The sequence below is a fragment of the Thamnophis elegans genome, chromosome 2 (genome assembly GCF_009769535.1).
Source record: "Thamnophis elegans isolate rThaEle1 chromosome 2, rThaEle1.pri, whole genome shotgun sequence".
Lineage (NCBI taxonomy): Eukaryota > Metazoa > Chordata > Lepidosauria > Squamata > Colubridae > Thamnophis > Thamnophis elegans.
In genome coordinates this window covers 104,401,783-104,423,086 of record NC_045542.1, presented here as the reverse complement: position 1 = coordinate 104,423,086, position 21,304 = coordinate 104,401,783, and the positions used below count along the sequence as shown (strand labels likewise).

Below are 21,304 nucleotides of genomic sequence, written 5' to 3'. Positions count from 1 at the left end.
CATATGGCCTGCCAGTCATCAGCTATCCTACCAATATAATGATGTGGCCACAGCAGGACATGAAAGCTGCCAATGTGAAGACATGGAGATTTCCACTCCCAAATCCAAACACCCAGAGTTTAGACTAGGCATACCCAGTTCCTGCAACTGTTCATGTTGATGAACCCTTATTTCTTATTTCACTCATATGTAAGGATATTAATATTTAAGTTGTTTAAGCCAAAGGGAATAGTGTGATAGGTATTTATGTATCTATGAAACATATATCGGTTCAATATCAATAATTATTTTGATGGGAGTAATTTCTTTATTACAGCAATATATAAGCACAATAAGTAAATTTAAATATTTCACTGTGCACATAAAAATTATACTTATTTGATTTGATTTCTATAGCTGCCCATTTCAACAAATAACTCATGATACAGCTTTATGAAAAACAAAAAAGATTGAATATGTTATATGTAAGCTAGCACTGGCAACATACTGATTCATATTATGGAATATCCTTAGGTTAAGGTTTACTTTTCCCTTTCCAACAAATTTAGAAATCTATGCAGATGCTCACAGTCACAAACAATAGCAATTTGTATACATATAAAAAGGGGGATCAAAATTTCACATTGGGCTTTATGAAATTTTAACCATTTCTTGAGCTATGGTGTATTCAATTAGGATACATCGGGGTAGTCAACCTTTTTATACCTACCGCCCACTTTTGGATCTCTGTTAGTAGTTAAATTTTCTAACCGCCCACCGGTTCCACAGTAATGGTGATTTATAAAGTAGGGAAGTAACTTTACTTTATAAAATTTATAAAGCACAGTTACAGCAAACCCCCACCGCCCACCATGAAAGCTGGAACGCCCACTAATGGGCGGTAGGGACCAGGTTGACTACCACTGGGATACATAAAAGTTCTGAAAATGGCATAAAGGTGCATCCAAACTGGCAGAGAACTCTGAAATTTTCTGCCTCTATGAACTAAGATAAGCCATCTGCTCTTTTGGTTCAGAAGCTACTCTTCTGGACCAAATGGATAATTGCATTACTGTATTAATTTTCATTTCTAACCTTAAACTACAAGTATTAATACTTATTTACAGTAAAATAAAAATTTCCTATTTCCTAATGTTGACCTAATTCAAAATACGCAAGCTTTAGCAACATAGATCCATCCTTGATGTCTGAATGATCAAAAGGTCAGATAAACTCATTTTGTAATCATTAGCTATAACTGGAAGCTGGAGTATTCTTCCAAAAAAGTTGGTTTCTGGAGCTTTCTGTCTAGATTTCGCTTATTCATCCCATTTAAGGTCTCTGTTTGGATTTCAAATAGCAGTTCACTCAACACATCAAAACTAAATATTAATCTGCAAGTAAATCTGCAAAAAAATCATGCATTGTATTAAGTTTGGTTTAATTTTCATTGCTTGAATAATTTATGCTAGGTTAACACATCACACTTAGTCAAATAAGCTGTAACATCAGTTAATGCAATGTGTGAACCCTCCTACTTATCCATCAAGCCCAAAACTTTATATTTCAATTGATAGTTGTTCTCCAAGATAACAAGCAAACAAGTTTGTATTTATTCATTATAAATTATTGTATAAAATTCTTTGAATTAAGCCTCTTTGGAAACAACTTACTCAGACCTTACTTACAAGATTGTTTGATATGTATGGCAGAGGATCTAGAACAGTGTTGATAAACCTTTTCAGCACTGAGTGTCGAAATGGGGGGTGGGATCCGGAAGAGCAGCTGCCCGGTGCTTATGCACACACTGGGAAAATGGTTTTTCCATTTCTGGCACATGCATGCATGCTGGCCACCTTGTCTTCTGGTTTCTGGCACACACATGTGTGCGAAGACCAGCTGACCAGTGCACATGCGTTCACCAGAAACCAAAGAGCAGCCACCCAGTGTGCTTGCACGCACCAGGAAGATGATCTTCCAATTTCTGGTCTTCATGCGTGCATGTGTGCCAAAAACCAGAAGACCAGGTGGCCAGCGCGCCAGACCCTGGAAGAGCTAGCTCGCGGCCCCGGAGAACCGGCTCTGCGTGCCACTTCCAGCTTGTGTGCCATAGGTTCGCCGGATCTAAAAGGACACCAGATTTTATTTGCTAAAATAGAGATGGAGATTGGTTTGAATGTAGGTTAGGAGTTTAAAAATATTGAATTATAAAAGTGATATGGAAAAAAGATGTTGTGGATTTGAAAATAGATTTTAAAATGCCATAGTGTAATATGGAAAATAATGCCAAAATTGATTTACAAATGAAATCAGTTGATGTCTTAATAATTAAAGAGGACATACAAATAATAAATTGGAAGAGTGATTTAGAAAGCTTTCTTATTTTGGATCTATAAAAGGAATGTGGAACTCTTTCTGAAACAAAAGGCAAAGAAGAGTTTCTCAAGCTGTTCTTGGAAGGAGACAAAGAAAAAATGATAAATTAATTTCTGAGTTACCACTTAATGGGATTAAAGATTTTTAAGAATATTTATAAAATGAATCTGCTTGATCAGGGTTAAAGTATACATGTTGTGGTCTCTGGTAGCTGTTAATGGAATTTCTTATAGACTAAGATTAAATGATAAGGCTTTAAAGATTTACTTATAAGTGGGGACAATTTTTTTCTGTTTTATTTCTTAGAGAAAGTGCTAGATTTTTATTATAAATTGATGTTTTTGATTAAATTTAAATTATGTATGTTAATATTTCTGATCTTAATATGCTATAAGGATTAAATTATGTGTTTTTGAAATGACCATTGATAAGGGATAAGGTATGGGATAAAAAGGGGTTTTTAATTGAAATATTAGAGAAGCTGTTAAGTTACCCAAATTGTCTTGTCTGAGGGCAGGAATCACTTTTATGTATCTTCTTTGTCTTTTTTGTTTTCTATCTCCTTTCACTTTTTAAATATATTTTTATTAGTTTGTATTCATTTTTTATCTTTGTATTTGTAAATATTAATATTAATACTATCATTATAAAAAAAAAGAATGATAGGGAAGGAGGGAAGGAACCCTGCAAAGAAAGATTGGGGGAAGGAGGGGAGGGAGGGAGGGGAAGGGGAAGGGGAGAGAAAAGAAAGAAGGAAGGAAGGATTTCTGATGCTCCCTTCCATTTTTTTTGCAAGAAATTTGAAAGTTGCTCCTACTCCCATTGGTTTTCTTTGCCCAGCTGTGGTCATTCTGTGTCTCTATTTAGGTATGGAAATATCTCTGAAATGATGATCCAACATGGCATGGGTAATATTACCTTACAATTCATTTGGATTTGAGCCTTTTAAAAAAATGACTTAACCCTGCCTTAGACAAAAAACCAGCTGAGTGACTTGAGCCAAGTCATACTCTCTCAGTCCTAAGAATGAGGCAGTGGCAAACTACTTTCCAAAACTCTTGCCAAGAAAACCGCACAGACTTGTCCAAGCACTTGTCAGGGTCAAAAATTAACTTGAAACCTAGGTTATGAAATTGAAATGGGCAAATGGTGGGATCTATGGAGCAAGACCATTAAACTTACAACATCTACTGCATTCAAAGAAAACATATACAAGATGGTTTATAGGTGGCACTTCCCCCCAACGAGGTTAGCTAAGATGTTTCCTGGGTTATCTCCATTGTGTTGGAAATGTGGAAGAAAGGATGGCACATTCTACCATATTTGGTGGTCCTGCACTGAGGCCACGAAATATTGGAAAAGGATTAAAAAATGGTTAAAAGAGGTTACCGGGGCAAACATTGAATGGAGACCTGAGAACCTGTTACTAAGCATCAAACCAGATAACATAAGCAGTTCAATATGGCATTCGAGCCTGCATATAATTGTGGCCGCAAGAATAACCTATGCACAATTTTGGAAATCCACCACTATACCGCCGGAAGATGCTATAATTAAAAAGATCTACGAATGTGCAGAAATGGACAGAATGACGGGTTGGCTGAGGGACAAAGGAGAAACAGAACATTATCTTAGCTGGAACCTATAGTATATGTGGGCGACTAGGAGAACAGCAGGGACTTAAAATGGGGAAAGTTAACATAGATACCGTAATAGATCCCTGAATCTTGCAATGAGAAGATGTGGCTTAGAGACCTAATAATGAGGAAAGAAAGAAAAACTGGGCTGTGAATGACTGTCACCGTGGGGGGGGGGAGGGGGGGTTGTATGTTTAAAACGGCATTTGTATCTGTATGTTTTACTTTATATTGTTATGTATGATTTGTCTTGCTTATGTCGTTGTATTTTTGTCGCTGTATTTTTATTCCTGTTTTTTAAAGGTAATAATGTTTAATAAAAAATATATTTAAAAAAAAATTAACTTGAAAGCGTGCACTGCACTCATACACACGCACACGCACACACACACACAAAAAAAACCGCATACAAACATACAAAGCCACACACACAAATGTTTCTGTTTATTCCTTCTTAGGAATAAACATTGGAAGACATTGGAAAATAATATAAATACCATATTTACATAGAAAGCGATAATACTAGAACCACTTAAACTGCACATTTTATTGAATTATTGTAGAACTAAAAGTACAGTATTCTGTTCATGACCACTAGGTGTCCCTAGAGTTTGTTTGAACTTTTGCTCAGAAAATGTTGCAACTTTCACGGTATTATTACCCTTTTCCCTTCTTTCGTCAAACTTCCTCTAATACCTTTGGACCCGGAAGTTCTGGCAAATCTTTCACTGATCGGTTTGCATGCCTCTTGCAAGTTAGCCTGTTCTCGAAACTTCACCGTTTTGATTAATTAAGGCAATAACTTGGTAAGTTTTAGAAACCTCATTTCTTTGTTTGTTTTCCCTCAGCTGCTCCAAAGCAGTCGATTCACTCTTGACAATGGATCACTGCATATATTGTTAAGTAGGTTGCATTGAGAAAAATTATCTTCATTTTATTTGTCTAGTTTATTTTATTTTGGATTCCCTGTTACATTGCACTTTACATAGGAAAATCACAGGAAAAAAACCCAGGCAGGTATGGCTAATTTAAAAAGTTACTATCTGATTTGGTTCTTGGATCTTTCCATATTACTTTCTTAAAAGGCATAAAAAAGATCCTAGCCGCTTGCAACAAAACCCAAAATGTCTGTGGGAATCCTGTCCCACTAACTGCAAGTTTCAGGCAAACATCTTTATTTCTGATTATTTATTACTTGTTTAACCCAGTTTTGAGACTGCCTGATTCCTGACTCTGAACAGCTCTGAACAGAGGAAAATACAGATAAAAGGAAAGTACAGATAAGAGGGAAAATACTGCATGTTAAAAGAGAACATGGATGAGCGAAGAGCTAAAGGAAGCTAAATGTAAAGGTCCAATGTCCTGAGATTGCTTGTATGAAGATTTATTTGCCCAGCTGGGAAATGGGCATTTCTTGAAGTTCTGTCTCTTTGGGAGGCTTTAGGGGAATTTAACAGGTTAATAATATATATATTGGAAATATATGCATTGGAAAAAATGCAGTTCTTAAATATTTTTTATATCTTAATTACATCCCATTGTTTATAGCAGCAGTGTCCATTCTGACCAATTCAGGCATTTACCTGTGACAAGAATCCTGCAGTTGTTCAGTCTGTAGACAATACACATAACACAACCCACAATCCAGTGATTATAAGTGCATCCGGGAGACCTATCCTCCACTTATTTTCGCCGTCCAGGTTTCTTGTATTCTGCAAACAGAAAAGTATTGGCAAAGCTATGTCACACTTCTTGCCTATTTCTCACTGCCTAGGCAGGCAAAAGTGGTTGTGTCTTGGACATTGCAGCCCGACAGTTGTAAGGGCATGTTTTGTGTTGTTTTTGTGTCAGAGTGCCTTGTTGTTGGTTGTACTGGCATCCATCTTGTTTCATTCTCGGGCTCAAATATGAGCACTGCTTAACACTTGACTGGATTTTCAGAATTACATAACAGCTCAGAGGTAAGAACATGTGAGTAACAGATTTGAATCAAACCCTCCTCCCGTATTAAGTAGGTCAGTAGTTCACACGACATGCAGTATATTAATTATCTAGAGCAAACCTTGCTCTATTTATATAGCAATTTTAAAAATAGAATTACAGAGAAAGCTGTATACAAAACATTTTTGAAAACCAGAAATATACATAGATCTAACAATTTAATTACTAGTTATAGTATCCAACAGATAAAAGAATAAAAAAAATGTAAGTATCAGACCAGCGAAAGGGGGGGGGGGAGACTCTTAAGAATGAACATACCAAATGAGTTAAGTATGTCATGTATACATTTAATAACAAAAAATAATCTATTCTTGCAACATATTATAAAATTAATGCCAAAGGGAATCATATTGATTCCTTTTTCTGCCTACTTTTAAATTTTTGCTACCTTTTCTCCTTGTTTGCTACTCATGTCTTCAGGCTTCCTAGCAGATCCCAAAGTGATGGCTGCCATACAAGTGACAGAGGAAACCATCGTAGTAGGTGGGCAGACTCTGTTCTCCCGCCAGGCTAAACCTACACAACAGGCTCCTCGCCTTTCCCTCCTGCTGCTCCATGGCATTCGTTTTTCATCAGAGACATGGCTCAACCTGCAGACTTTGTCTAAGTTGGCAGAAGCTGGATACCATGCTGTAGCTATTGACCTGCCAGGTATGCTTGACTCTCAGTGGGCAATGGAGATTTGGGCAAAAGACAGGTGTATACAATTCGATATTTAAGAAGACTCACTTTTGCTTCTGTCTCACCAGAAGCAAAAATTAAGGCAGAATATATAAAATCTGATTCCAACAAATTGTGGTTAAAAATGAGGCTTTGGTATTATATGATACAATACCAAAGTAAAAGAATTATTCTTTCTCTGACTAATTATTATGTTAACATGATAAATTATGCATTTTATGATTATTTTTTAATAACTAAACACACACACACTTGCTGTGAAACGTGCAAACTAATTCTAAAATATAATTTTGCTCAGTTCAAACATCAATCCAACAAATGGATTGTTTTAGGATAACTTTGGTCTCACTGTCATGGTATTCAACTTCGTAAGTTCATTTCCATCTTTATGGTTGTCTTATATTATAAAATGGGCAGACATAGTATGTAAGAAAACATATAAAAGCTGTTCCTTATGAAAGAGACGTGTCAGCCATGTTATATGTTTTTCTGGATTCAAGGGAAGACATAGATTTTCCCCCCAATGCTTTTTTTATAAGCAAGGGATATTTGTAATAAAATGCATCTGTTAATAGTTCTTTTGTCCAGAGATACAATTTGCTGGTTGTGACTCTTCCTGGATTCTCCAGTTCATTCCCTTTTTCTATCTGCAGTCAGTAGTTTATACACACAATAAGCATCCTCATTTCTCAGAGTACTAATTTTGGGTGTTATTTTTTTTTCTTAACATTTTTTTTTAAATTGTGAAATCAGAGACTACCTTTTTCTTATGCTATATTGGTTACCTTATAATAAATATTTAAAGATCGTATAAATACACTATATTACCAAAAGTATTAGCTCACCCATCCAAATAATCAGAATCAGGTGTTCCAATCACTTCCATGGCCACAGGTATATAAAATCAAGTACCTAGGCATGCAGACTGTTTTTACAAACATTTGTGAAAGAATGGGTCATTCTCAGGAGCTCAATGAATTCCAGCGTGGAACTGTGATAGGATGCCACCTGTGCAACAAATCCAGTCGTGAAATTTCCTCGCTCCTAAATATTCCACAGTCAACTGTCAGCTGTATTATAAGAATGTGGAAGTGTTTGAGAATGACAGCAATTCAGCCACGAAGTGGTAGGCCACATAAACTCATCCAATATCAGTGTGTGACCTCACAAATGCGCTTCTGGAAGAATAGTCAAAAATTCCCATAAACACACTCCTGAACTTTGTGGACAGCCTTCCCAGAAGAGTTGAAGCTGTTGTAGCTGCAAAGGGTGGACCAACATCATATTGAACCCTATGGATTAGGAATGAGATGTCACGTACAGTAAGTTCATATGCGAGTAAAGGCAGGTGAGAGAATACTTTTGGCAATATAGTGTATGTGGGAATGTAGATTTATATAATCAGTAATAACAGTTTGCAATAGTGATGAATATCAGTAGCTCGGGTGTAGAATGAGGATGGTAGTAAAAACATTAATTGGGACCAGCAACTTGGCTGATGCACAACATTGTCGCTTAATCCCAAAATCAAGTGATTGTGATGGGTTTAACCACCTTATTTCCCCTTTGGTTTTTAAGCAAAGTGATGGAGTCACTAACCAAAAAATAATGCCACTTAAGATTTCATTTCTGCATCCTCTGTTGATTACTTGTCACAAGTATGAATGGTGATCATGTAAATGCAATGATTGGTTGCAAAGTTATTTTTTTTTATTGCTGTCATAACTTCAGTTGGTTGCTGCATAAGGCAGTCAGTAAGCAAGGACCACAAGCAATGACAATTGGTAAAAGTATAATATATGGAAGGAATTAGTTGTTTTTTCTTCTGCCTTGGAAAATCTAGTGAATCAATCCACATGGAAACAAAGAGTGGTCCTTGTAGCTTCCAGTTGCAGGGACACATATCTTCACAAAGCCAAGACTTGCAATAGGATGATGTAGTGAAATATAACCAGAGGGTTTTGGAACAGGATTTTGGAGGTGCTTCCCATCTGAATCACAGTTCTCTATCCGGCTGAAAAGAATAGACAAAAACATCTTACTGGATGATTTACCACAATTTTGATGGTATACTATTGCTTCAAGTGTCACAAATATGAAACTCGGGGGTTACATGCAGGCCATGATTCCCATCTACCCCATTTATAATTTAAGTCCTTATATATGGCTCAATCCTCAAACAACCCCTTTGAGAATTCCTAGCCAAAAGGGCAGTTGTCTCTTTGAGCTGGGAATGCTAGGAGTTATAGTTACCGTCTGACTGAGGATGCTTGGTGGAGAGGGCTACACATACAGATTATGTGTGATGCAGGACGTCTTGTTTCTTGTGATCCAGGATTTGGCCGCTCTAAAGATGCTGTGGCTCCAGCTCCTGTTGGACAGCCGGCCCCAGGCAGTTTCTTGAAGGATGTCTTGGAGGCCCTGAAATTCGACCAAGCAGTGGTGATCAGTCCATCTCTCAGTGGCATGTATTCACTCCCATTCCTTTTTCAGCACAATCACCTTCTGAAGGCCTACATCCCGGTGGCTCCCATCTGTACAGAGAAGTTTCCTCCCACCCAATATGCCAGTGTCAAGGTATGTTCGTCTAAAGAAGAATGGAAATCTGTAGCAGGTCTTCTTTGGCACAGGACATAATTAGAAGGGCAGAACTATCTCAGTTATGCAACTGGCATTTCACAACTATGTGAGGAAAATGTAGATGAAAGTGGATTTTACAGATTTATTGTAAAACTTGCAGGAGTTCATCAGCTGTCCATTAGGTGGCAATGCGCACTGCCTTACCCTCAAGTACAATACTAATATGGTAAAACAGACCTATATTCAATCTGGGGAATATTTTTAGCTTTGTGAAGATGTACCAAGAAAATGGGCAATACCATTCTAGAAGAATACTCAGATGTGTTCAGAGAATTCTCTCTGGGTTCAGTTTCATTTTATGCATGTTTTATTGCATTGGCTGAATAAGTTCCACATTTGCATCAACAGTAAGAATTTGGTACACTTAAAATGAATGTAGTTTTGAATGTAGAAGAATTACAACAATCACTGCGATAAATTTCTGTGAACATTCTCTAACCTTTATCATGCCTCTTGTGAGCCTAGAGCATTTAATTTCACCCCTATCCAGATTGCTCCCTTTTGGGGATTTTAGCCTTTTCTAATCTGTAGAATCTACCTTTGCCCTTGCAAATATGATCTGCACGTTTTTTTAAGCTAGGGTGATGGTGGGTTTTTGATAATAATGGGAATTCCCTGTAGTCCTGCTGAAAATATCTGCTGCAGTTCTCTGTTTTGCAAATGTAGAAGGTTTGTTTTTGCTGAAGATTTGCATTTCTATCACCACTAGGAAAGGATCATCCTCTTGCTAATACTGATTGGATGTATTTATAGCCTGAAAACTGGGCTAAGAGCATGCCATTATAAAACACAGAGAGCAAGTACAAATTAGCTACATGGTTAATGTAGCCACATAAATTGAACAGCAATACGGGAAGTATTTTTTTTTCCTGGAAGAGAGCACCTCTGTCTCTATTTTTCATCTGAACTAATTTTCATTATTAGAATCTAAGACAGGCAAAAATGTTCATTCATTGATTGAACCGGGCTTGATTTCTCTCTTTCTCTCCTGCACACAGACACCAGCTCTCATTGTATATGGGGATCAAGATGCCCAACTGGGTGAAGTGAGCCTGAACAACTTGAAGAATTTACCTAATCACAAGATAATGATGATGAAAGGGGCAGGCCATGCCTGTTATGTTGACAAGCCAGATGAGTGGCACCAGAGGCTGCTGGATTTCCTGAAGAACATAGAGTAAACAGCAAATCAGCCAGCACTGGCCTAGCCAACCCATAATCAATGAGGACCTAACCAGTTTTTCTAGCATACACATGTAAGGAGCTGGGATTTCTTTCTGCAGTTCCGTCAGTTAACCTGAGTGGGGCCCAGGTTGTTTATGGACTGTCTTAACCATGATAAACCTAAAGTATCAGAAAGTGTTACATCCAGAATGCATTCATTGATTCATGTTTCATTAATTGCATAATTAAGGCAACCAGGTACGATTTTTCTTGTTTGGGTCATGAGATATTTGAAGTCAAATTTACATAAAATAATCATTCATAGAAATGTATAGGATCTGTGCATGGATATATTAGGAGTTGGTCCTTGGTATCATGAGCTCTAATGCCAAGATTTTAATCATGAACAGTTTTTTTTTTCTCAAAGCTGATTGAGTGCTGGCTGAGATAGATGTAATAAATGTAAGGCAATGGCTGGGTTTAAGTATCTTATAAACATATGATGATTTAATTTTTTTTTGACTTAGCACCCCAAAGAATCTATCCATTATAACATATCATCATGTATGACACCAGAGTGGTGATTAAAATTAAAATCCTGGTTTGTTAGCATCAGACAAAGTTAATATGGCTTATTTACTATAGGAAAGCCAAAATGTCAAAATATATTTTTCTAACCCATAGATTCTTCTATAAGCTAACTTTCATTGAGCGCTATTATGTCTTTGTCCTTGTTATCTTTATTAGCAGGACACTTTTTGTTTTGATGACTGGGCATAGCGTTCTCCAATTTGATGGACTATGTTGGGTTTTAATTTCCATAATTCTCATCAGGCTTGGAAACCATGAATGGGAATTGTGCTAGTCAGAATGAATGTGAGTTGGTGTCCATTACATCTGGACATCGAGTAGCAGGTTTGAAGAAAGCTATACTGCAATTTATGCTATTTGACCACACATGTTTTTGCATCTGGATTAGCTTCTTTAGAATGGAAGAACCGCATCCATTTTTCTGTTACCAGAACCCATAATGGTACTAGAGACTTTGTGAAGAGCACTTATATTGAGGCAGAATGTATGTTGGCACCATCCTCTGATTTTAATGAATGTTATATTGGGGGATAAATTCTTTCTTTCTCCTGCTGTTTTTCAAAGAAAATTGACAAGGTCTGTACATATGTTACATGACACTTTCACTCTTGAAAGCCTGATTTCTTCAAGAATGTACAAGTATTCATAGTGATAAACTTGTCTTCCAAAGAGGTTAAAGGGACTATTTAATTAGAGCTGCGCTTAACTATAGCTGTAGAACTAGCAGGATTCCCTGGATAGCACCTGTATAGTCAATTGAAGGAGAAACTGATCACACTTTTTGAACAAGAGAATGTGAACATCCTGTGGCACTTTCATACTTGTTCCTTTGCTCGAAATATAGATCAAAGGGAATGCAGACTTCTGAGAATAAGATTGGTGCAGAAAAATTAATAACAATAGTTGTACAGGTGCTGCCTAGATTTCAGGTGAGTTCCTGCTGTACCAGTTTTGATTATCAAAATGGATCCATTTGTAATCAAATAAACCTGATTTATACCTGTTTTTATAGTGATTTTTTAAAAGAAATCTAAATACACCATATTTCTGTAAATGATATTGGAGTAGATTTACAACAATGTTGTGAAAAACTGGTAATAATATTTGGTCTGTGTGGAGCTGGTTTTAGTATTACGTGATAGCCATGCTATTTTACTTTTTTCAAAACTAAATTAAATATGCCTATAAGAGTATAAATCAAAGATAGATTCCACATACATTAACAGGTATCAACATCATAAATAAAAGTTTAATCCTTCATTTGGACAAAACATTCTGGAAAGTATCATTTCTTCTTAAAAGGTCAGAAAACTATCAGCAGCCATGCTATTAAATTCAGGACATGATAGTCCTGAAAGAGGCTCTTAGCCTAAGAAGCTGAGCATCTGCCAAATCTTAACTACATGGTCTTCAAAACTGAAATTAGTTTTAGACAGTATATACTGTAGATATAAAATTCTAGAAAGGGACAAGAATTCTTTCTACTGGGCGGGGAAAATTTGTAGTGTAGCAAATGAGGATAATTAGAAGACTGTAAGAAATCTCTGTTGTTTTACTCTTAACACAGGGCTTTTATCAGGTTGGTCAAAACTTCAGCAGAACAATGGGAAATCATACTGTAAAAGAGAGAATGAATCTGTAGCCCTCTTGATATGATTGGTTTATATCTTTCATGTTCCTCAATCACTGGTATGAAGGGCTAATGGGAGCCGAACATTTGGAGTACTATCAGTAACTGATGGATCTGTCTTATACAATAATAGATTATCTAACCAGGATTGGGATCTTCTCTGTGTAGAACACAAATACATAACATTTGGGATTAAAAAGCCACAATTGCCTTTTGAGTGTTATGTGGGTAGTGTATGCAAAATGTAAATGCTTCTGGGACAAAAAAACTTAAGGTAAAGGTTCCCCTTGCACATATGTGCTAGTCGTTCCCGACTCTAGGAGGCAGTGCTCATCTCCATTCTAAAGCCAAAGAGCCAGCGCTGTCCGAAAACATCTCTGTGGTCATGTGGCTGGCATGACTCAATGCCGAAGGCACACGGAACGCTGTTACCTTCCCACCAAAGGTGGTTCCTATTTTTGTACTTGTATTTTTACATGCTTTCGAATTGCTGGGTTGGCAGAAGCTGGCACAAGTAACTGGAGCTCACTCCATTACGTGGCACTAGGGATTCGAACCACTGAAATGCCGACCTTTCTGATTGACAAGCTCGGCTGAGCCACCATGCCCCTTCAGAAAAAAACTTGCATTCCTTTTAAATTGATTAAAATCAAATTAAATCTGTTAGCATAAGTACTCCTCATGTAACTAACAACATTTACCTTCATTTATCAAATTACAACCTAATGGCAATTTGGGGTTGGACTTCAGGAATCACCTGCAAGACTTTCTAATCAAACACCCACCCTCAGACTCTGCATTAGTGAGGTAGGCCATGTGCCCTGCCTAAATTGAGGCTAACCCTGTCCCTCCGCTCCCCTTTCCCTCACAGCATACACAGTCCAGCTTAGTACAATATGAAAAAAAAATGCCAGCTCAGCTCTCGTATAAAACCACAAGTAGATTCCTTTAAACTCCTAGGGGATTATTACATTAGCAACCAAGGTGAACAGATGGGAAACAGGTTAAAGATGACTATTCCAGAGCCACCTGGCCTGGTTCCTTTGTGTTTGTTTTCCCCAGATGGACTGTGGACAGATGGAGCCAGCGGTAAGAAGTAGAGAAGAAGGCTGTAATTGTCACACTAAGCTCTGAGTAGCTGAAGGCCGGCCGGGATGGCTGTCAAGCATCCAACTTTATCCTGTCAGGCAAAGGATTTGTTGGCAGAGGGTGGGCCAGGCCTCACAGCCTTTAGTCCACAGCCAGAGACATCCCTTGAAATCTAGGATCTAAAGCCCTGGGATTGACTGCACCTCAAAGTGCACTGGCATTTCTAAGAAGCTGAGGCCTTTAATGCTGAAATGTTGTGGTATGAAAACACATCAAAGCTACTGGAATGTGGAGTGGACTCATATGCAGAGGCGTTGGTGTAAAACGAGTAACCGATGGAAAAGGATTCAAGTCCTACAAGACCAACCACAGCTATATTGGCCGAAAATATAATCTACCATGGTAGCATCGCTGTTAATGAATCTTCAAGGCAAAAGATGCTAGGGCTTCAGATTTCTGGCCCTCCACATGTTACTACACTATCTTTCCAGCCAGCTGCCATAACTAAGCTAAAGTCAGGCCAATAGTGAGAGATGCTGATAGGTGTAATTCAGCAATATCTAGAGGGCCAATTTTCTTCATTCTATTCAAAACATTCCATTAAGTCAGACAATTTCAAACTCCCTTCTAGGTGTCCATTGAAGTTACAGCTTCCAGAATCTCAGCAAGCAAGAACTATTTAGAAAATTAGTACGGCTAGAAAATCAAATTACTACTCATCTGTAGCAAATGAAGTATCTCTGTGACAAGGCAAGCTGGTTTTACAACTGGAGAAACATGTTTTACTTCTCTGTACTCCTAGTTCCAAGCCTTTGAACAAGCTCTTTTATGCTTAAACAATTTGTGATCATTTTATTTCATGGTAATTCAGTGTAACTGATTGCCCTTGCCATCCAGTCTTTGAGCTTGCATTTGATTCTAATGCAGTAATAGATATTTTTGTATTTCTTACAGATTACATATTTCTTACATATTTCTGTATTGTTATTTTGTAACAAAGTATGAGAATATGAACAAAACAATCTTTTTCATATTTGCAAGTATGTAAACGTGGATTTTAGTAGCTGCTAAAAAGTGAGGTTTTCTGGTTGGATGAAAATGGCTATTTTTACTTTAGCATTTGAAAGAAGGAACTTGCTAGAGAAAATCCAGTTAGGTTTTCATTCATGTCCTAACATGGTGCTGAGGCTGTCATAAGAATCACTGGATTATTTCCATATAAATATAAAAAAATAATAAGTCTACAAGGAATAATTACTTCCATCAACAATCTTTGCTCCAGTAAAAGCATGTTGCCTGCTCTCCCCTCTTTTTCATAGTGGTGGGCCCTTGCCTACTGAGAAAGATTGACATACTTGAATGAAAAGTTTAGACTGTCCCCTCTCTGCAAATTAAGCATCCAATCTGCCTCTGTTCATGGGCACATACATGCATATTATGTGGAGCAGTAATGGGATTCAATTTTTTTTTACTACTGGTTCTGTGGGTATGGCTTGGTAGGCGTAGCAGGGGAAGGATACTGTAAAAACTCCATTTCCTCCCGATCAGCTGGGACTTGGGAGGCAGAGAATAGATGGGAGTGGGGCCAGCCAGAGGTGGTATTTATTGGTTCTATGAACTACTCAAAATTTCCACTACTAGTTCTCCAGAACTAGTCAGACCCTGCTGAATACCAACTCTGATACGGAGATTCGCATACACAGCATCTCATTTCCAACTTCTAGATAGAACCATTTATTTTCTATCTTTTTTTAGTTTAAGAAATAGTCTGATTATACTGCTGGTGGTCCACTAAGGAAATTCACAGAAGAAAAATCTTCCCACTCCTAACTCTGACTCTAAGTAAACATTTCCCCCATTCACTTCTCTTTCAAGAAATCATCTTCTATCCAGGGTATGAGCTACTCCTGAAAGCTAAAGTCCTACTTACACAAGATTTGGTGCCACAACAGGTGCTTGGCAGTGGACCCTTACTGTATTCATGAAGCAGACGGATAATAATGGCAGTTCCTTCCCCGCTCCACCTTTAGAGCAGTTGTTTAGTGCATACACAATTTCTTATGTACTCAGTTGCATCCAGTTCTTGTTTGGATAGTTGGTAGCAGCTCACATTACTGTGTAGCTTTTCTCACATCCCACACGAGCGTCACATATCACTGCCAAGGCTGCGCTGATGACTGCTCACTGGTGTAAGCTGCATTCTTCATTGTGTGCTTCAGATTTCTGTGCAGATTTAATTGTGAGTGAATGGGGTGAACTCTACACTGTGTGTCCAGAAAACAAGGGTGGTGTCATAGAAGTATAAGCCAAAACAACAGATGGGTTTTTGTTCACTCATTACAGAATCCGGGTTGAGAAGGAATTTTAGTTCAGGAGAGATCAATAATCAGGACTTCTGGGCAAGAAATTGTGCAATGTAGCTGATGGCTTCAGCAAATGAGAAACAGAATGAAAAGCCAACTCTTTGGAATTCCTCTCTAGACAAGGAGAGGACGAAAATCATCCCCAAGTGCTCTAGACAGTTGCTCCTTACAAGGAGACCACAAATCAGTCATTTCCAGCGGTTTGAGATCTGGGAGATGAAAAAATACCACTGTAGTCCAAATCATAACTGAGTGCCTTTAAAAAGGACTGTGTTCATATACTTCTTTCTTAATCACTTTTGCAAATTGCTTGTAAATTTCAGATATTAGGAACCTTCATAATGCCATGTTTTTACTACACCAGGTACGTTTTATTCAACCTTTCATTCAAAACATGTTTTATACAAATTTTAGGTATTTTTAAAAAGTCTTTTTGGTTTGGAATAAATAGCAAATAGGTAATTAGAACATTGATTTTTGAAAATTACAAAAGAACAAAGGATCTAGACAAATTCCAAATAGATTTTGAAATTAATTATAAGATTCATCTCATGGGAAAATGTCGTTGTTCTGAATAGTGTATAAGATGGGATTTGGAAGGTTGGACACTATACATAAGACACTAGACTCTAGACACTAAAGATGTGGCTTAAGGCACCACACCATTGCATAGTCAGATGTCTACTGGGCTCAACCCCTCTACTTGAAATTGAACTCACAGAGAAATTGAACTTACTTTGTAGTTTAGATGACTATACTTTAAAACTGCCATTGATGCTGGAGAATTCTGAGAATACTATGGGCAGTCAAGAAAACAAACAAACCGATCACTGTATAAATCAGCTCACAATTGTTCTCACTTGAGGCACAGGTGACTAGATTTTTAGACTCATTATGAAAGATCTATCTCTGCAGAAAGCTGTAATGCTGGGAAAGGTAGAAAGAAAGAAAGAAAGAAAGAAAGAAAGAAAGAAAGAAAGAAAGAAAGAAAGAAAGAAAGAAAGAAGAGGATGACTATTAGCAAGGTGGGTGGACTCATTTACAACAGTGAAGAGTGCACTGTTGGAAGACCTGAAGGACCAATTAGGCATAGACCATCATTGAGAAAATCTATGTATGTGGTCGCTAGGAATCAACAATATTTTGATGGTTATAATCAATCAACGAAAAGGTCTTGATCTTCAGCAGTTGCAGGAAGGGATATCTAGAAGCATTATCAGAATGGTGCATACAGTCCACCTTCAGTTAAATTCCTAAAGCAAAGAGATACAGATCTTGTATTATGTCACAACCACATTTAAAGGGTTTTACAAGACTTCTACCCCCCCTCCACTTTTACATGGTTTCCAGGGGGGTAGAAGTCATGTAAAACCCCATGGAAGTATATGACATCTGGCGATATACAAAAATAAAAGTTGTGTTCGCCAAACTTCCTTAATTTGATTATTGGCTGAATCCATTTTGTAAGTTTACACTTTCATAATACTTAATACAGTGGGTCACAAAATGTTCTAAGCCAGTAAATGCTAACCTGGGTTAGTGGTAATCAAGTTTCATTTGCTGTGCTCTATTTTTTTAACTGACTGGTTAACAATATTATGTAAGCCCCAATATTATACATAATAATTCTTAAAATAATTAAATACCTACTACATATAAAAAGTACCCCATTTTTTTTAAAAAAGGGCTTGATTCCTATATCTGAAAGTAGGGTTTTTATATATAGTTTTACCAAAACAAATCATATGAGGGACACGGTGACTCAATGGCTAAGACACTGAGCTTGTCGATCAGAAAGGTCAGCAGTTTGGTGGTTCGAATCCCTAGGGCCACGTAATGGAGTGAGCTCCTGTTACTTGTCCCAGTTTCTGCCAACTTAGCAGTTCAAATGCATGTAAAAAATGCAAGTAGAAAAATGGTGGGAAGGTAACAGTGCTCCATGCGCTTTTGGCGTTTAGTCATGCTGGCCACATGACCACGGAGATGTCTTTAGACAGCCCTGGCTCTTCGGCTTTGAAATGGAGATGAGCACTGCCCCCTAGAGTTGGGAACGACTAGCACATATGAGCAAGGGGAACCTTTACCTTTTACCTTTACCTTATCATAGGAGTTAGAATTCTATATAAATTACACATATTACTCAAAGATAGTAATATAGGTAAACACATATATACAAATACATATATACACATATATACAAATATAGGTAGACGTCAACACAGTATAAATCTTTCAGAACACCTTAAAACCAATCCCCACCTGGAGCAGGATAGAAGTAGACCTAAAAAAAAACCTTTTCTACTGTATTATGGTGATAGTGTCCCTGAAGGCAGAAATGAATTTCTTCATGTAGATATGTCTTGTTCGCAAGAGAATTTTAATGGCCCCTAATAGGAAAAAAATGGATCGTATATTTATTTGAATGTAGAAGCTTGCAGTCCTTATAAATAAAGCATAGAATGCTAGAAAATCAACCTTGTTTCAAGAACCTGGTCCTGTATACTTGGCATTGTCCATGGCACACAAAAAAGAAGAGTAATGCTGTTTTTGTAATGCTTTTGATACACAAAAGAGAAGAGCAAATACCCCAGAGGGGTGATGCTGTCTTCCTACGCTGAGAGTGCACTTACATTTATACCATCTGCATTAGCTCCTCTTCCTCACAGTTCCAGGTATAACAATGGATCTATCTCTTCCCAGAGAAACCAGCATATAACAGTCTCTTACCTCTTACTATTTCATATGGCTGAATGTTTTTACCTGCATGTTCCCTTCACCCCCCCACTGCAAAAAAGCATGCCTTTATGGCAACAGTGGGCAGTTTAAAAGATTTGTTGGCAGTCATCTGCTGGTAGTAATACTGCTGCCAACAAATAATTAACATGCATGTGTGAACTGATTGCTCTACTCGCCTTTCTTTCTGTGATACCTACTAAAATAGATAGGCGTATTTAAGCAGCAATTGCATTATGAGACAATGCTAAGCATCCAAGTTCCCTTCATTACTTCCCTTGCAAATTGTCAGTCCTTCGCTTGCATTTTGCTAGTCTGGTGCAAACAGCTGGCTATGTTACAGAACCTACTGCACTGACTGAACAATTACAGTATACATTTAGGCATAGAAGGTACTCTGTGACTGCAGCAGGGTCTGGTCATCAGAACATTGTAAGATAATAAGGAAACGGTTGACATACTATGAAAGAAACAAAGAAATTGGGAAGTTTCTTAAAATAAGAGCAAGTAATTTGCTTAATTTCACTGCAGGAAAAAAAGTGGGGGGAGAGAGAGACTTGACTTTAATACTTTGGGAAAATAACACATTTGTTTCCCTTATGATCAAAGCTATAAAGAGGAACCCTTTTCAACTGGAGGTGATGGGCTCCCTTTCACTGCATATTTTGAATCAGAAGCTGGGCAAAACTTTGGGGAAGTTTTAATTCTGATTGTTGCCTTGAACGGATGGGGGTCTCCGTTACCTAACTCTGATTCTAGGAATCTTTCTTTTATGACTGCTGTAGTAAATAAGTGACTTAAAAACCATAAAGGACTACAGCTCCATGGCAAAGCTCATGCGGTATCAGTGGAGGGTGCCATATTCAAAACCTAATGCCCAGATCAGGTAACAAATGATGGAGGGGAGAGACCCTTGGGAGTTGCCGGCAGCTGGAGAGAGAAACAGCTTGATCTGCTGCACATACAAGGGGGCAAAGGTGGCATAACCGACAGCTGGATGATAGACAACACATGGATTTCCTTTTTCAGGACCCATTTACTGTAAATGTTTTATATATTTCATCAACACCCTCTTCTTTATATTTCAGCTGTAAGCAGATTCTGCTAGATGAATTTATATTCAGGCCACTTTTTTTTCAGCCAGGAGAGGTAAGGAGTGATCATGTGTCAGAATGCTTATATGGCATCTCTAAAGCACTAGGTGGTCTCTGGTGGGTTCTTGCAATGCAACATCTCATATTTCCATTTAGCACCACTTCCCCCTCCTCCAATTCTGCTTTTTATTAGGCACGAAAGCTTTTTCTTTTCAGTCCAGAGCTATTGTTTAATTTAAGGCAAGGGTGGGATGGGGGGGGAAGTAATCCTCAAATAGACAAGACAATGCAAACCTATATTTTAGTTTGCACTTGAGGACTGAGACAGGAATTAAGTGTAGTGAATAAGGGGTTGTCATTGAAACAGTCCAGCAACAGTTCAGGGCATGGCTGTAAGACTTCTAACTCTGAGTGGGCGATAAAGGCACCCTGCTTTGTCACCCTCGTGGGCTCTTAGCGTATTTCTGGGTTAACTATTAAGGCTCTTTCTCACAGCTCAAAAACAGGGTTTACACAGTGCGTGCTTTTCAAGTGAAGGAAGCTCTGCAGTAAGAGAAAGAGCCTATTCAGTGGTGGCCTCCAGCTGTAGAACAATCTACCCAAAGAAGCAAATCCATTTTGGTTCAATTTGGCACTGGACAAAAAAAAAAGGAACCTGGCGGCTCAGCGACTAAGATGCTGAGCTTGTCGATCAAAAGGTTGGCAGTTTGGCTGTTCAAATCCCTAGTGCCGTGTAACGGGGTGAGCTCCCATTACTTGTCCCAGCTTCTGCCAACCTAGCAGTTCGAAAGCATATAAAAATGCAAGTAGAAAAATAGGGACCACCTTTGGTGGTAAGGTAACAGCTTTCTGTGCGTCTTCGGCGTTTACTCATGCCGGCCACATGACCACAGAGATGTCTTCTCACAGTGCTGGCTCTTTGGCTCTGAAACAGAGATGAGGACTGCCCCCTAGAGTCGGGAATAACTAGCATATATGTGCAAGGGGAATCTTTATCTTTATCTTAAAAAACAAACAAACTTTTGAAAGCCTTCCTAATCCATGCTAACATCAAAAATACCCCTGCAACTGTTCGAAACATTTGTTCTTGTTTTTATTATTATTGATTATATTTTTTTAAAAAAACCATCCTTCTGTTCAGCTCTCCTAAAAATAGCCAGAAACATGGAAAGGGCACAGAGTTTTTAAAGGCAACCTATAGCTTTCTTCTGGACTGCCAGGAACACAGTGTTCAAAGGACATAGTTTGTGCTAATGGTGCTGATACTTTCTCTGATGTAAGACTGCAATGGTCCTGAGGGTGTAAGAACAGTTTTATCATCTTCCT

General features: G+C 38.0%; 1 protein-coding gene across 2 annotated transcripts; it reads left to right on the top strand.

Annotated features, from left to right (window-relative positions):
• Positions 1 to 4,691: 4,691 nt before the first annotated feature.
• Positions 4,692 to 12,074, top strand: LOC116503616 (protein ABHD14B-like). 2 transcript variants are annotated; one of them, XM_032210148.1, is made up of 5 exons: positions 4,694 to 4,798; positions 5,844 to 5,953; positions 6,414 to 6,644; positions 9,010 to 9,251; positions 10,313 to 12,074. In XM_032210148.1, exons 3-5 carry the CDS (start codon positions 6,437 to 6,439, stop codon positions 10,493 to 10,495), a joined length of 633 nt encoding a protein of 210 aa, XP_032066039.1. In that variant the 5' UTR covers positions 4,694 to 4,798; positions 5,844 to 5,953; positions 6,414 to 6,436; the 3' UTR covers positions 10,496 to 12,074. The 2 variants fall into 2 exon arrangements, with proteins under 2 accessions (XP_032066037.1, XP_032066039.1); XM_032210146.1 differs by lacking the exon at positions 5,844 to 5,953 and having other exon boundaries at positions 4,692 to 4,798.
• The last annotated feature ends 9,230 nt before the right edge of the window (positions 12,075 to 21,304 follow it).